This window comes from Alligator sinensis, unplaced genomic scaffold, assembly GCF_000455745.1.
Source record: "Alligator sinensis unplaced genomic scaffold, ASM45574v1 scaffold1192_1, whole genome shotgun sequence".
Taxonomy (NCBI): Eukaryota; Metazoa; Chordata; order Crocodylia; family Alligatoridae; genus Alligator; species Alligator sinensis.
Window position 1 is genome coordinate 688,177 of NW_005842376.1, and position 14,708 is coordinate 702,884.

The 14,708-nt window shown below is 39.6% G+C and overlaps 1 protein-coding gene across 1 annotated transcript in view; it reads right to left on the reverse strand.

Annotated features, from left to right (window-relative positions):
- The window catches only part of BMX (BMX non-receptor tyrosine kinase), a 41,694-nt gene extending 27,400 nt beyond the window's left edge, over window positions 1-14,294 (reverse strand). Inside the window, exons 1-7 of the mRNA XM_025210852.1 lie at window positions 14,211-14,294; window positions 13,284-13,430; window positions 11,910-12,014; window positions 9,833-9,914; window positions 8,053-8,172; window positions 5,548-5,609; window positions 359-537 (exon numbers count right to left, since the gene is read on the reverse strand). Coding sequence (XP_025066637.1) covers window positions 359-537; window positions 5,548-5,609; window positions 8,053-8,172; window positions 9,833-9,914; window positions 11,910-12,014; window positions 13,284-13,421 — 686 coding nt within the window. The 5' untranslated portion in view covers window positions 13,422-13,430; window positions 14,211-14,294. The remainder of the gene's footprint in view (window positions 1-358; window positions 538-5,547; window positions 5,610-8,052; window positions 8,173-9,832; window positions 9,915-11,909; window positions 12,015-13,283; window positions 13,431-14,210) is intronic.
- Window positions 14,295-14,708: the final 414 nt, after the last annotated feature.

Consider the following 14,708-nt stretch of genomic DNA (forward strand, 5'->3'; position numbering starts at 1 on the left):
CCACTCAGTGTCTGGCCGCTGGGGGTACTTAGACTAAAAAAAGGTTGAAAACCCCTGCCCTAAACCTCCATATCACTTGGTTACATGAATCTGGGTACATGAATCTCAGAGCTACTCTGTTGTACCATCTATGTCTGATTGTAACAAGGATTCAGGGGCAAGATACAGAGGCAAGAGAGAGAAAGGCAGTGTATAGAAAAAGAAGCTCACAAGATTAGTTGGAACAAGTTTAAAGAGCCACCACAATAGTTATTGTTAGATCCTGAAACGTACCAATGGCAGCAGGAGTGTTTGAGGGTGTGGAATCAAAGCAGTCACTGAACAAAAAATCTTTGTGAGCTTTGAAGACTAAACTTACCCTTCCATGTCCCTCACTTTCCACTGCTCTGGATCTTCTTCTTTCAGAACATAATACTGGCTGTTCCTGACAAGTGGGATATCACAGTCTTCCTGGGGTTCATAGTTATACTGAGCCACAGCAGTCTTCAAGTATGACATCGCTGGTGTTAGAACCTGAGGCAAACTACTATGCTTCAGCTTTTGATGGCAGAGAACACAAAATGACAATGAAGCATGTTATGGGTTACCATAGGAAAAAATACTTAGTGTTTAGATAGCAGTTTATATCTTCAATGTGCTTCATAACTGTGAGCAAATTAATTTAGAATGTGTATGGTTTACTATATGTGTATGTGAATATTTGTTCATCTGTTTAGAAATACATTCCAGCATCTGCAGTCCAAAAATAGTGAAATACAAACTAAACTTGGTTAAAATGAGGCTTGGTCCTACTGTGGCACATATAGAACTGCATATTTTATAAAATTAGCTCTAACAAAGTCCTTACAAGACACAAGAGACATAGTTCTGTATTATAGCTGAGAAAAGAATTGAGTCCAACAAATTAAAAATTGCACCAGAAGGAAGGACATTATGAATGAGGTCAACCCTCTATGGGTTTGCATTGTGAACATTAGATATTAGAGATGTCTCACAATAGCAAATGAGTTTATACAAAGGGTTTTAACTCATATTTACACCTCTTATGCTTTGTGTGTCATGAAGTGTTGGTGTATTTTGCCCATTTAAATGTCCCGATACTAAATGGTTTCAGAAGGCCCCAGTGTGTTTCCTTCCTTCCCATGCCCTTGTGACAAGGCATTTAGCAGAATTTACAGATTCATTGGAACCTGACATGACTACACCATGAGCACTTCTGCTATGGCCTTGAATTTGCAATCTCTAGGCTGTCAACTGTACACCTTAGCACCCACACCATCTAGTGCCTGGCCTCAATATACTACAGTATAACCTCATAAATCTGGCATGTTTAGGACTGAGTACTTGCTGGAAATTTGAAAATTCTGGATTTTTGAAACTGGAGCAGTAGCCAGTCACAGAGTGGGGTGGGAGAGTAGCAGTGACTGGTCCTGGAGCAGCGGCCACACACAGAGTGGTGGCATGGGGTGGTGGGTGGTAGATGGCGGCGGCAGGTGCCACGTGCTAGTTTCCCCCTCCACTGCTCTGGGGCCAGCTGCTGCTACTCCTTGATGTAGTGTATTTTTAAAAAGTGCCAGATTTTCAGGAATTCTGGACTTCTGATATCTGGATTTATGAGGTTATACTGTATTACACAATAGGATCATTTTAAAGAAAACATGTGCATTGACCAACTCTGAACACACAGATATGTTTTATTTCTTTTTCTAAAGATGATAGGCAGAAACTATGACAAAATAGACAATCAAGTCTGATTATTTGTAATGCAAAACTGTGGGAACTATAAGGGCTATGTTTCATAAGTGCTGTTTTTGGCTCTTTCACTAAGACATCCCTAATACATTTATAAAATGGAAAGTGTAATTTCTTTTGGCCCATTGGGGTTTCATATTTTATTATATTTTATTTATGTATTTATTTGTTGTGGTAATAGTAGTAGTAATATTAGGCATAAGTCTGTCTCATGAGACAATAGGATGATACTAAGTAAGACATCAGCTCTCTGAACATAATCCTCACTTGGAAAATAAAGCAAAGCTGGAGTGACCTTTCCAGGGCACAAAAAACTGTGCAATTTATATAGACACCCTGAGCTGTCCACACACCAGTGTCCCCCTCTCAGTATGGAGGTCACAAAGAAGCATGCTATGCGTCTTTACAATTTGCTTTAAAAAGGGTATAACATGCCAGAGAGCACTTGGCATTTTTCCCTGATTTTGCTGCCACTGTACATTTTAAAAAAGTAGGCAAACAGATTAAAATGAGAGTCCCTCCTGCTATTTCAGGCTTCCTAGATCTTTATAATCTCTTTCTACCCTTTGCTGTGCATAATGATGGAATAATTTTTCTTTCACTTGAAGCAGTGGTAAATGTGAATTTTGCAGCTGACCTCTTCCTCAACACATGAGGCCAGTAAGACTCAATACTTCAGCCCTGCAAAGTTTATGTATTATAATAAGTACACATATTATGCCATTAAAGTAGGCACTTGTGACTAGACACAGAGGTAAGGAGGGGGTTTTCCTGGTATTTATAACTACATCTAGCTCCTCTCTGAACCAGAGCTCTGAATTTTTTACTAGCTGGACTCAAGACATGTCCAATGTAATTAAAATCTCCTTACTTTAATCTTTTAAGCTACTTGTTAAATATCATTATATCATTTTAAACAGTTATTTGGTTTTTTCAGACCCTCCTCCTCCAGCTCAGACTGGGAAACCCCCAGCCTGGAACTCCCTTCCCTTCCTTCCCCCCCCCTCCCATCCTGCAGACAGCATTGGAGTTGGGGGGTGGGGGCAGAGCTAGGAGAAGAGGCTGCAGGCAGGCAGCCTCTTTCCACTGGATCAGCTCCAAAGTGGAGCCTCCTCCCACCAAACAGAAAAGCCAGCAGTTCTATATGTGCCAGCAGTTCTATATAACATATAGCTGCTGGATTAGATGCATCCTGTTATGTGACAGCAGTATTAACCTTTGTAAGTGAGCTGTCATGCGAATCAGACCAGTCAGTAGTTATACTTTTAATAAAGGAATTGCATAGAATTTGAACTCTATATAACATATAGAACTGCTGGTTCCTCCTACCAAACAGCAAAACCTGTTGGGTCAGGGTGTGGGGGATTCACTCTAACTTATGGCACTTTCTCTGAAGTGCCATGAGTTAGAGCTCCATGCCTGTAAGCACCCTAAGTGACTGATACAATGAATCTTGTTGTGGCAAACATGGCAGGTAGGAGAATCAGAGGAGGACAAGTACATCAGACTTGTCTTCTCCCAGATCTTACCGCTGGATATCTGGCTCAAGATTATGGAGGCTGCAGAACATAATATTTTCAAACTTTTGAAGTTCATGTTTTGTTTTACAAATGCTGATTTACATTTTCAGAAAAGGAAAAGCAGCATTGCCTGAAAATGGAAACTCTTTGGACTTCCTGATATGAGTAGAGTACAATTTTTTGTCTCTGCTCCTTCATCATGCTACCATCTAGAATTTTATGCAGACAATGCCACTATGAATAAGTACAACTGTTTTCCTATTCTCTCAGGGATTCACAAGTAGACAGCTGATGTGCATGTATGTATGGTCAGCGGATATACCCCTGCCCTCCTACTAAATGTTTTGGACTGCCAGGAACCACAGCTGCTAGTGGCAAAGGGTGCACAGGGCAGTTAACAGATTCTAAAATATGGTTCTTATTACAGGAAAATCCTCTTGCTTTCAAAAAGTTGGAAATATATCCTGTGGCTCCTCTGAAGGCACATTAATGTTCATTCACCTGCCTGATGGTGCACAACCTTCAAAAGGACTCCTTGAGGAACCTCTTGTACAAGGCAAGGTAGATATTCACTTTTATAGACTAACTAAATTATACACACATACACACACACTACACAAGCTTTCATGAACCCAAGTCACTTCAGCATGCTGCAAGTTACAGGATTCATCAGACATCATCTGATGAAGTGAACTTAGGTTTATGAAAGCTTGTGCTCTCTCTATCAATCAATCAATTGGCACCATTGTTCTTACAGAGCACGGCATATGCTCCGATGAGTTCTTTGATGGCTGCTGAGTCCGATGTGCAAGTGACAGTCCCACATATTGGACTCAGCAGCTCTCTCCATATTTAATTAGTCTATAATATGCATATGTACCCTGCATTTTGACTGACTTCAGACTAATACAGCTAACAACCTCTCTCTGCTCATGGGTAGCCTCTTTTGTCAGCCATCAGAGTAAATGCCTAGATGTGAAGCTGAACAGAAGAAAAGGGTAATGACATCAGACACTCAAGAGGGATATTTAAGGAGAAGGCTGCACCACCAATAACTTGGAGAGACAGAACTAGGGCAGGGGGAGGGTGGGAGGGTAGGTAGAGTGTGTCAATAGAGAAATGGAAGGAAGATTAGGTGAGTAGGGCTTTGATTTTGATGGGGAATCTGAGTAGGAAAGAGGAAAAGGACAATGTTTTTTAAAGTTGTTTTGAAGGCTTGTGACAATAGCTGCTGGGTTAGATACATCCTGTTATGTGACAGCAGTATTAACCTTTGTAAGTGAGCTGTCATGTGAATCAGACCAGCCAGTAGTTAGTACACTTTTAATAAAGGACTTGCATAGAATTTGAACTCTGGAGCCCATCTGGGTATTGTCATGTCCCTGCTTTTTAAATTTCCCTTTCAAAATATCTCCTCAGGATTAGGGATGATGAGCTATAAAGTCTTAACATGAGTCAACTTGCTCAGCAGATGATTTGCATGACTGATCATCTCTCTAGATAGACAAAGCAATCCTTTGACAGAAACCAGGATGGGCTATGATATTTGAAACAAGTTCTACTCTTGCTTGGCCATAGTAAAATTATCCTCAAATGTTATGGCCAGAACAGGTGTCAAAAACCTTATTGATATAAAAAGTGTCTAGCCTAGTTTTGGCAGCTCTTGTAATTTCTATCAAACTTTCTGTGATATTTTGTGTATTTTTTACAGTCCTTTCTGCCTGAGTCAAGTAAATTCATGGGGATCATAGCTTTCATTTTTTAAGAAGTAAGTTTCTAGCCCTTGTGGTTGTACAGAACAACTGGAAAATATGACCTAACAGTCTCTTAAGGATTCATAAGTCAGAACTTAAACAGAGAACACCAGATTTCCTCTTACTTCATGGAAACAGCTTCATAGAGATATAATTCATAATCCAGAATTTTAAATATTATAGGCATAGTTTCCATGCAGATGGCAGTTTTGCTAATAGTAACCTGAGACTTTCCAGGTTCTGCAGAGTTCCCTACCCAGAAAATCCAGAGGCATATGGGCAAGGTAGTGGGTGCATGAAGAACTGGATGGACTGGAGGACATACTACCATCTGTATTTTTCTTTCCTTGCCCCTGCTTTGTGTTGGGTGCCAGGGAAACTTCAATAATGTCAAAGTACCTCCCACTGAAGAGCTGTCTAGAGCTCTTCTCATTATTTCCCATGTCACCCAGGTGCTGAAAGAAGAATTTGTCCTATAAACAGGATTTACTGTAAGCAGACAGTAAAAGCTTTTTACCTACCAGTGGTTTAGGGACAGGAGGCAGTGGTTTCACAGGACTGGGTGTGCTATGTAGAGTTGTATCTATTGTGAGAGAATAAAAATAAAGCAATGTGAAGCATGAATATAAGGCCTTTTTCACTGATGTTGTTCAACTGGTGGCTGAGAAGGTGAGAGCACTAGTGCAGAAAACCCCCTGATCACTGCCAACATTTTATCTCCATGTTTGTCCTCTCCTGTGTGAGAATAACAATAGTTAAAATGCTGGAGGCTCCCTGGAGTTTTCTTACAGGAGTACTCCCACAGATGCTGCTGTTAATTGTTTCTAACCACACTCAGAAAGAGACACAACACTTTTTGCAGTTATTAGTATTTAAGAAACAAAAAGAGCATTTGCTATACTGTTCCCGCATTTGCTATACTGTTTGCCTCTCCCTTTCCCTTCTTCTGCATCCTAATGTGCAGACAAGCTTACTGACAGCAAAACAATTGCTTCTTGTATTTGTGATGGTATATGGGTTTTATAGTGTTATTTGCATGTATATTTGCTTCTGAAGGAACATAATGCCATTCAAATTACTGTAATAAGTTAACTGGCAAGCCTTTACAAGGATAATACATTATGTAGAGTTTCTGTGCCCTCCCCATATATATAACACCTATATTCACACTACAAGGTATCATTAAGGAGGTCACCATCATTAGGACCAAATTTTGAAAAGGGGCCTCTAAATGTAGGTTAAAATATCAGGCATGTAGATTGGGTTCATAGATGTTTAAGCCTACATTTTCATTCATTTCAAGTGATTCCATTTTTGAGCACTCATCTAGAAACATGTCAGGCCTGATTTTCAAATGTGCTGAGGAATCACAGTGAAGTCAATGGGACACATAAGTGCTCAGTACCTCTAAAAAAATCCATCTTTCAATGTCACTTGCTCAAATTGGAGGCATACAAATCTTGTGCCCACTTCCAGAATGTAGGTCATAAACAGGGAAGGAGAGTTGCTTTCCCCTCGCTGTCAAGTTAAAACCTCTAGTACATGTATTCTTAGATCATTGTAGTTAATTTCTAGTCACATAATCTAAAAATGTAAACCTAAAGAACAAATGGAATAAAAGACATGACAGATTCTATTTTTAATTAAAAAGAAGAAAGTTAAAAGAAAAAAGTGAAATTCCAATACTATGGCATGGTCTGAACATACTGCTGGAGTCTCTGTTCTCAGGTGTGTTGTATGTACTATCCCAAGATTTCTAGGCCTTCCACTTCAATTAATATATATTTCTATTTCAATTTTTATTTTACATTTTTGCCAAATGGTGCTGGAAGGGCGGGGTGGGAGGGGAGGGGAAGGACTCATGAATTGAGTAGTGTAACTAGGGGTGGGCAAGAACCCCTCCCATCCCTCCAAAGCACTAAGTTAGGAGAGGTGCCAGAATCACTCCCCACCCTTGTGCAGTCCATGCCCTGGTAGCATTCTCATGCCAGGTCCCAGCTGCTGCTGTTGAAAAGCAAAAGCCAGGGTTGGCAGAGAACATGCAGAGGCAGCAACAGCTCAGCTGGGACTATATAGGAGTTCCTGGGGTGGACAAGACTGCCGCCCCCTCCCCACTGTTTTCAGATCCTTGCCCCCCACACCAAGCTCTTAGAACTGGTGCCACCTCGCTCCCATGGCTGCTCTCAAAACTGCATTCTCCACCGGCTTTCCCACAGAATTGGCCCCAGGTGCCAACTCTGCTTGTTAGGCAGCTGCATTAGTTCATACTATATGAGAATTTGCTTTACTTTAAATAATATCAGGTTCCCAGAACTACTCATCTTTTGAAGTAGTCTGATTGGAACTTTTTTTTTTTTAAGTAAACTTGCTAACCAGCAGCATATAGTGTATAATGGTTAAAATTATGTTTCAACTATTCTCTTGAGTCCGCTGTGCTTATTGCAAACCTATTTTTTTTAAATGCAGATTCCAGAAAATAGCCAAATAAGCTTAGAAAGGGGAAAATATGGGCCTGTTTAGAAATATTGTCCAGTTTATAGATGTGATGAGAAAGGTCAGTTTTACTTTGGAGTAATATCAAACTGAATCCTTTAAAATAGATTCACTTGTTTTCTGTGCTGAGTTTGTGTTGTTTGTAGCTAATCTGATTATTCAAACTCTAACAATAAAGAATTTTGGTTTTACTTTCCTGTAGCATAACTGTATTTTAACCAGAGAACTAAAGAAAGTAAAGAGTGAATTTATTTTTGCTGTCTCGTGAACATACAGTATAATATTGCCATTATCTTTTTGAGCAACCATATCAAATCAGAGTATTTCTCATCTATCACATTATTTTTCCCTAAATGACATTGCAGTATTATTAGTGGAAGTTAAGCATACACATCAAGAGGAATAGGAGACAGCTTTTATATCTACCAGTTGATTAGAACTGTATGTACTGATTATATGGATTTAGTAATATAATGACAAACACCATTAAAAACTAAAAACATATTCAAAGGGAAACACAAATGGCACATTACATTTCTCCCAAATGGTGCATCCAGGAGCTCCTTTACAAGTCTGGTTGCAACAGAGGAACTTCCCATTGGTGAAGAAGCCTTTGTGATACTTGTTCAGTAAATCAGCATTCCCTCTAATTTCTGGAAAAACAAGGAGGAAAAAAGAACTTGAACAGGCTTCCTGATAGAACATGACTTGTAAGTAATATGGACGAGTTGACTCAGTAGTTGTGATTCAGGATTATAGGGGAAGACAATGACTTTAATAGACTGTTAGAAATCTTATTTAACTAATTGTAGAAGGAACAAATAAAATATTTAATATTTAAAAATAGGCAAGATGATTTTGTCCTCTAACTCTATGCAATTAATACATATTATAGAAATAAATGAGATAAAAAAATAGCTACCCAGTACACCGAATGGCAAGTTGATTGTGTGAAAAGAATGGAAAGCGTATTGACTAAGTCAAGAAGGAATAACCTCTTAAATAAACACTTTATTTTGTATTAAAAATATCCCTTCATTCTGTAGAAATAGTTTTAAATATTGTAAGTGACAATAGTGACACTGTAGTGTTTGAAGCCAGTGCTTTAGGGTTCGTATTGGAAAGTAATTAAAAAAAAATTTAACAGTACAGGGTGAGGTTTTAAAACCAGTTGCTCCATATTTATATATTCAAGAATTCTGAGAACCCACAAAGATAGGAGCTTCGGTGTGTTTGTTGAAACTCAACCCCCAGCTATTTATTAATGTTTTTATATCTGTCCTTTCCTTAAAGAATCATAAGCATTTCACTGCAGTGCACCTTGCTGGCTTTCTACAATATTACGCTACTTCTCAGCAACCTTATTTTAAGAACTATACCTTGCTAGATTGCCACCCTTGAATATAAATTCAGCTGATGACACTGAACCAAATCTTAGAGTTACTTCTTACAATAAAGGCAAACGAACAAAATTATGGTGAGTTAAAATATGGCAGGAACATACTGCACAGAACTTGATATGTAGTATCTATTTGCCCTCTTTTACCCCATGGTAAGTGAAGCTGTCCTGGGGCAGCTTTACTCCCCCTGAAATAGGACGATGTTACTAAGTGTTAGCTTCCATTTACTGCAGGGTAAGAACAGGCATGCAGGCTGTTACCATGTGTGGTAAGCCCCTGTCTCCTATTAACTCACTGTAATCTGTGCTTTTGTCCATACTCTAAAGGTCAGACCCCATTCTGATATGTCAAACAAAACCAACTTAATGGACAAGAAACCCTGTGAAGAGGAAGTCCAGGAGTTTCCATCATGTAATACTGTCAGGCAAATAAAATAGGCAGAGGATACATCTATCAAAAACATCATCTATCAGAAACCAAGACTCTATATATGAAAGCCCTCCAATCATCCACTGGCCTTTTGCACCACTCCTTTATCTGTCCACTTAGATCCCTGCTGGCCTCTGCCTCCAAGCTCTACCTAAGAAGGATTTAAATAAAAAAGCAATTTTCAACAATTTCTCCCAGTGAAAAAATGGAGAGAAAATCTGTGGGCTCATTTTATTTTGACTTATTTTTAATGAAAGGTTTTAACTTTTTGAAAATTTCTGACCAACTCCTATAAAAACTTTAGATTTCAGACCACTGTTCTATAGAGGGGGATAGGGACTGAAAATTACTGATAAAAATATTGCATGAAAACAATAAAATTAGAGTGTTTTTTTTTTATTTGCATGAATTCTATGAACAAATCTCCTTCATTTTTAAAACAAACACACAAAACATCCCTCACAAGTAGTAAAACTAACCTCACCTTTTTGCAAGGCTTCCAGCCATCGACTTTGGCTCTCTTCATTAGCTGCGTAGACATAAAGAAGGCCATCCTTGTACACTATCTAAAAATACAGGAAAAGCAATTCACTGTACAGTCAGTATATTTCAGCTGGCTCAAAGTCCATTAACTGTAATGGGGTGGGAAACAAAGGGTATGGGAACATGTATAAGCAACCCAAAAATCAAGCTCTGCAGAGCAGCTGACACCAAAAGACATGAAGAGCCAAAATATCTGGATTCACAGTTAAATAACTGTTCCCTGATTTTCTATGAATATGAAGTAAGGGCCTTAACCAGTAGTGCTTCAAGTGGCCAAGTTCTAGCTGGGATAAGACCACAATTTCACATCATAATTAGAAGTAAAAAGCCTATATGCACTATGGTTCTTCATAGAATCATAGATTATCAAGCCAGAAGGGGCTGTTGTGATCACTTTGGCTGGCTTTCTGTCCCATTAAGAGGCATACAACTTCCCTGAGTCAATTCCTGATTGAATTAGGGCAATACTTTAAGGGAAAAAAAATCACTGATTCTTTTAAAGATTAGATGGAGCATCTATCAATGGCATATTAAAACAAAAGCATGTGATATCCAAAAACACACTTTTCATGTTTGTATATAGCATTACAGAAAAATAAACTATTATACACACTTGAATATATTCATAGATTCATAGATGTTAGGGTTGGAAGGAACCTCAATAGATCATCGAGTCCGACCCCCTGCATATGCAGGAAAGAGTGCTGGGTCTAGATGACCCCAGCTAGATGCTTATCTAACCTTCTCTTGAAGACCCCCAGGGTAGGGGAGAGCACCACCTCCCTTGGGAGCCCGTTCCAGACCTTGGCCACTAACTGTGAAGAAGTTCTTCCTAATGTCCAATCCAAATCTGCTCTCTGCTAGCTTGTGCCCATTATTTCTTGTAACCCCTGGGGGCGCCTTGGTTGTACACAAGATCTCATCTACATTCCACTGAAGTGAATGAGAAGGCTCCCATTACTTTCAGTGGTCTTTGGTCTTAGCTTATAATAGTGGTCACTAACCAGACAATTGCAATTGCCTGGTTGATCAGGGAGCCCCTGACAGTTGATCACAGTCTGGGGAGGGAGGCTAGTCCCCCCCAGACTAAGATCGACTGTCAGAGGCTCTGTAATCGGGAGTGGCAGGAGACATGTGAGGAGTGGCTGGGACACAGTCTGGGAGTGGCAGAACATAGGAGCGGCAGGACGCATGTGGCTTGCCCCATTCACAGATCAGGGGGGCACATGCCCCCCCCCCAAATGTGGGGCAGTGCAGGCGGCTGCAGCAGCAGTACAGGAGGGAGTGGGGCTGGAGCAGGAGCAAGCCCTGCAGCCAGGGTGGGGAGGGACAGAGCCATGAGCGGTTTGTTCGGGGGGTGCGGGGAGGGGGGTATGCACTCCAGGAGGGCACAGGGGGCATGTGCCTCTGGATCTGCACATAGGGTGGGGCGAGGTGGGCTGCAGCTGTGGGCTGGGGCCAGGCTCTTCCCAGAAGATGAGTTGCTCATGGCTCCATTCCACCCCACCCAGGCTGCAGGACTTGCCCCTGCTCCAGCTCAACTCTCTCCCTCACCACCATTGGCAGGGGGCACAGATCGAGGCCCCAGCAGTGAGAGAGGGAGTGCGGCTGGGGCTGGGGCCTCAATTTGTGCCCCCCTCCCATGGCCCTTTCCCCTCCCCCCACCCCTTCCCACACAGACTTACCTGCTGGGGGGGCACACCCCCAAATAATTTTTTATCCCTCTGCCTTGATCTGCCCCCCTCTTCCTTCCCCACAGACTTTCCTGTTGCAGAGGTTGCGGGGGAGGGGGGGTTGGCAAGGGGTAGAAGTAGATCTTGTTTTGCTTTTAAATTCCAAAAGGGATCTCCTACTGAAAAAAAGTTGGAGACCACTAGCTTATAACAGCATGGCTTCATTTTCAATCTGCTACAAGTTTTTGTGACAGTCAGGAGTGCCACAAGATATTATTCTCTACAGTTAAGATCCTCAAAATCTGCAGGAGGACTTTTGTTGCCCTTGATATTTTGGAATCTCACCTGAAATGGATATTTTCTTTCCAAAGGAGTTGGTTCATCAAGATTCACAGTTTCAACACATCGTATTTTCTTAATATCAATTGATCCCTTTTTGCTTCCTTTTTTCTAAGAACAGAAATCAAAGTAAAATGCAAGTTGGTGCTCAGAATTTCAAACACAAAAATCAAATCAAAATTAATTGATCAACATGAGTTTTACAAACTGATGCTTAAATGTAAGCAGTAGGGTAATTGCATGTTTCACCTAGAATGAGTATTTTCATTTCTTCACTTTTATTAATATTTTTGGAAAGGTATTAAAAGACATTCATGGCATCTTATCTTGTATTCCAGACATGGACAAAATTCCCTTTGAAATTAAAGTAAAAAGATTACAACACTGAATCCATCCACCAAAGAAGAAATAAAAAAAAAAAGTTATTAAATTGGAATGCACAAATGAGAAAGGGGAAATCACTGAAACATAAAAAAAATAGGTCTGGAAGGGATCTGTGGAGGTCATCTAGCCATCCCTTGCCACCAGCAGGCTTATATCTACTTAGCATGCAGCAGTCCCTAATGGAAAGTGGGAGTTTGGTTATTGTCTTTATTACTTTGTTAAGATACGTGGGCCCAATCATGCAACACTTACTTATGCAACAATTCATAACACGAGCGTATGCTGTTCAGTCACAAGGGAGGACACTCTTCTGAGTACTCATTCTATGATATGCAGACATCTTACAGAGCACAATTGTGCTTAACCATTTACTTTAGTGTGGAATAAACTCTACACTGACCTGTATACATTAATTCTGAAGAGCTGTCAGATATGCAAAGCAGCTCAGAGGCTGTCAGTAGGAAAACATGCCTGTTCAGGACAGTATTTAAGTATGTGCTTAACTTTAGGCATGCTTAAGTCTTATTGACTTCTATGGGAAATAAGCCTAGCTCTGAGGTTAAGCATAAGTTTACATGCTAGCCTGTAAAAAGATAGACTTATACATGGACTTAAATGTTTTTCTGGACTGAAATTAGAGTTTGGGCCCATACCATTTCTAAACAGAGCTTTGAACAAAGTATACTAGCATCCCTGCTACACAGTATCTACATTGATGAAGAAAAAGAGAGGAAATTCAAAGTTTTGGCTTTTGAGACAGACAGGATCTCTGCCCCATGCACACATGCAGTATTTTGTGTTACTATATATGCTAAAAAATACAAGTCTTAATATGCATGTGCAGCTATGACTTTGAATTGCTTGAGTCTTATACATTTAAATTGTCATGGTATAATTTCAGTATTAAAGTGTCTAATTTTACACAGCTGAAGCAGATTTTATAAACAGACTTTGGAAAATCTTTGACCTACATAGTTAAGAAAAATGATTTCATACCTGTTTGTCATATTCATGGTAAGAGAGATGTGTTTTTGTCAGAACAAACAGCCTTTCTTTGTAATTATTTGGTGACATTTTTTTCTTCTGTTGAGACTTCTTTAAAAGAACTTCTTCCAAAATTGAATTGTTCTCCATTTTGTTACCCTAAAAGAATTGCAAATAGTCACTTTTATTAATAATAAGACAAATATCTTTAAAACAGCAACAAGATCATTGCCCTTATTAATGGATTATAAGGAATTTTAAAATCAAATTGTAATGAATTCCTAGCATGCTGTAACAAGCTGTTATGAAGACTGTATTTCATATTTTATGAACATGTAAAACAGATTAGTTTTTTCACAGTAAAAAATAAACAGATTACAGGAAAATTGAAGGTTAAGATAATGCTTCAAGTAAGTCATTCTCTATCCCTTTGTTGCCTGAACATTTTCCTTTTTAAATTCTTGCTTTGTGTCTTTAAAGGAACTGAAGCTATGTTAAATACAGATATGTCATACTTGAGGATAGTAAGGAAATCATTCTAGCAACAATCAGGAACAAAATCTTCAGGTTGCTGGCCAGAAAAGCATGTCCTTGTGTTGGTCAAATTGGACATTTTCAATTTCTTCCTGTCAATGCATATAAACAACAGTCTCACTTATATAAAGAGAGGTAGTTGGCCACCTTAGTTTGAAGTCATGCACAAGGCAAGACAGGGTAGCATTTTAGAGACTGACTGGTTTAGACATGTGCTGTCATGAAAGCTTATGCCTTTCTGAATGAACAAGTCTCAAAGTTGCTACCTTGCCCTGCCTTACCCTGTAAAAAAAGTGTCAAAAGGTGAAACTATTCAATTACAGTTTGTATTAATTAGTATGTACAACAGTACATAGTACAAGGAGAAAACCCTTTGATTTTTTAAAGCTTTGTATTTTAAGTTACCTCGTTCAAATGTTGCACTTGCAGGAGAAAGTATGTCCTTTGTAAATTGCCCTCTGTTTGGAGTTCCAAAAGGAAGTGTCCTGCTGAGCTGTAATGTGCATTATGTTCCTTTAAATGCAGACAGTCTATCAGAAAAAAATACATTTGCATGCCATTCATCACACCTACCTCCTCTGTCCCTATCATCATCAGACATCTATGCTTGTTCTTCTAGGTTGGCACATATTTTCCATAATTCAATTTGAAACCTTTCTTCTCAATACCCCTCAGTTACCAGCTGGTATCTGACCCAAAGCATTTTGATCCTCTGTCCCAGGTAGATCCCTCCCATCATGAGATAGGCTTGTTCAGAAGTAGTGGAGTGGTTAGTTCAGTGGTAAGCTAACTTGTAATTTCTCTGTCACCTTTACAATTACAATGTTGTGCCCCTTTCATTCAGAATGATAGGGTGTTTGGCCTTTTTACCTTGGAGCTGGACTGCATGAATGGTGGTCAGAC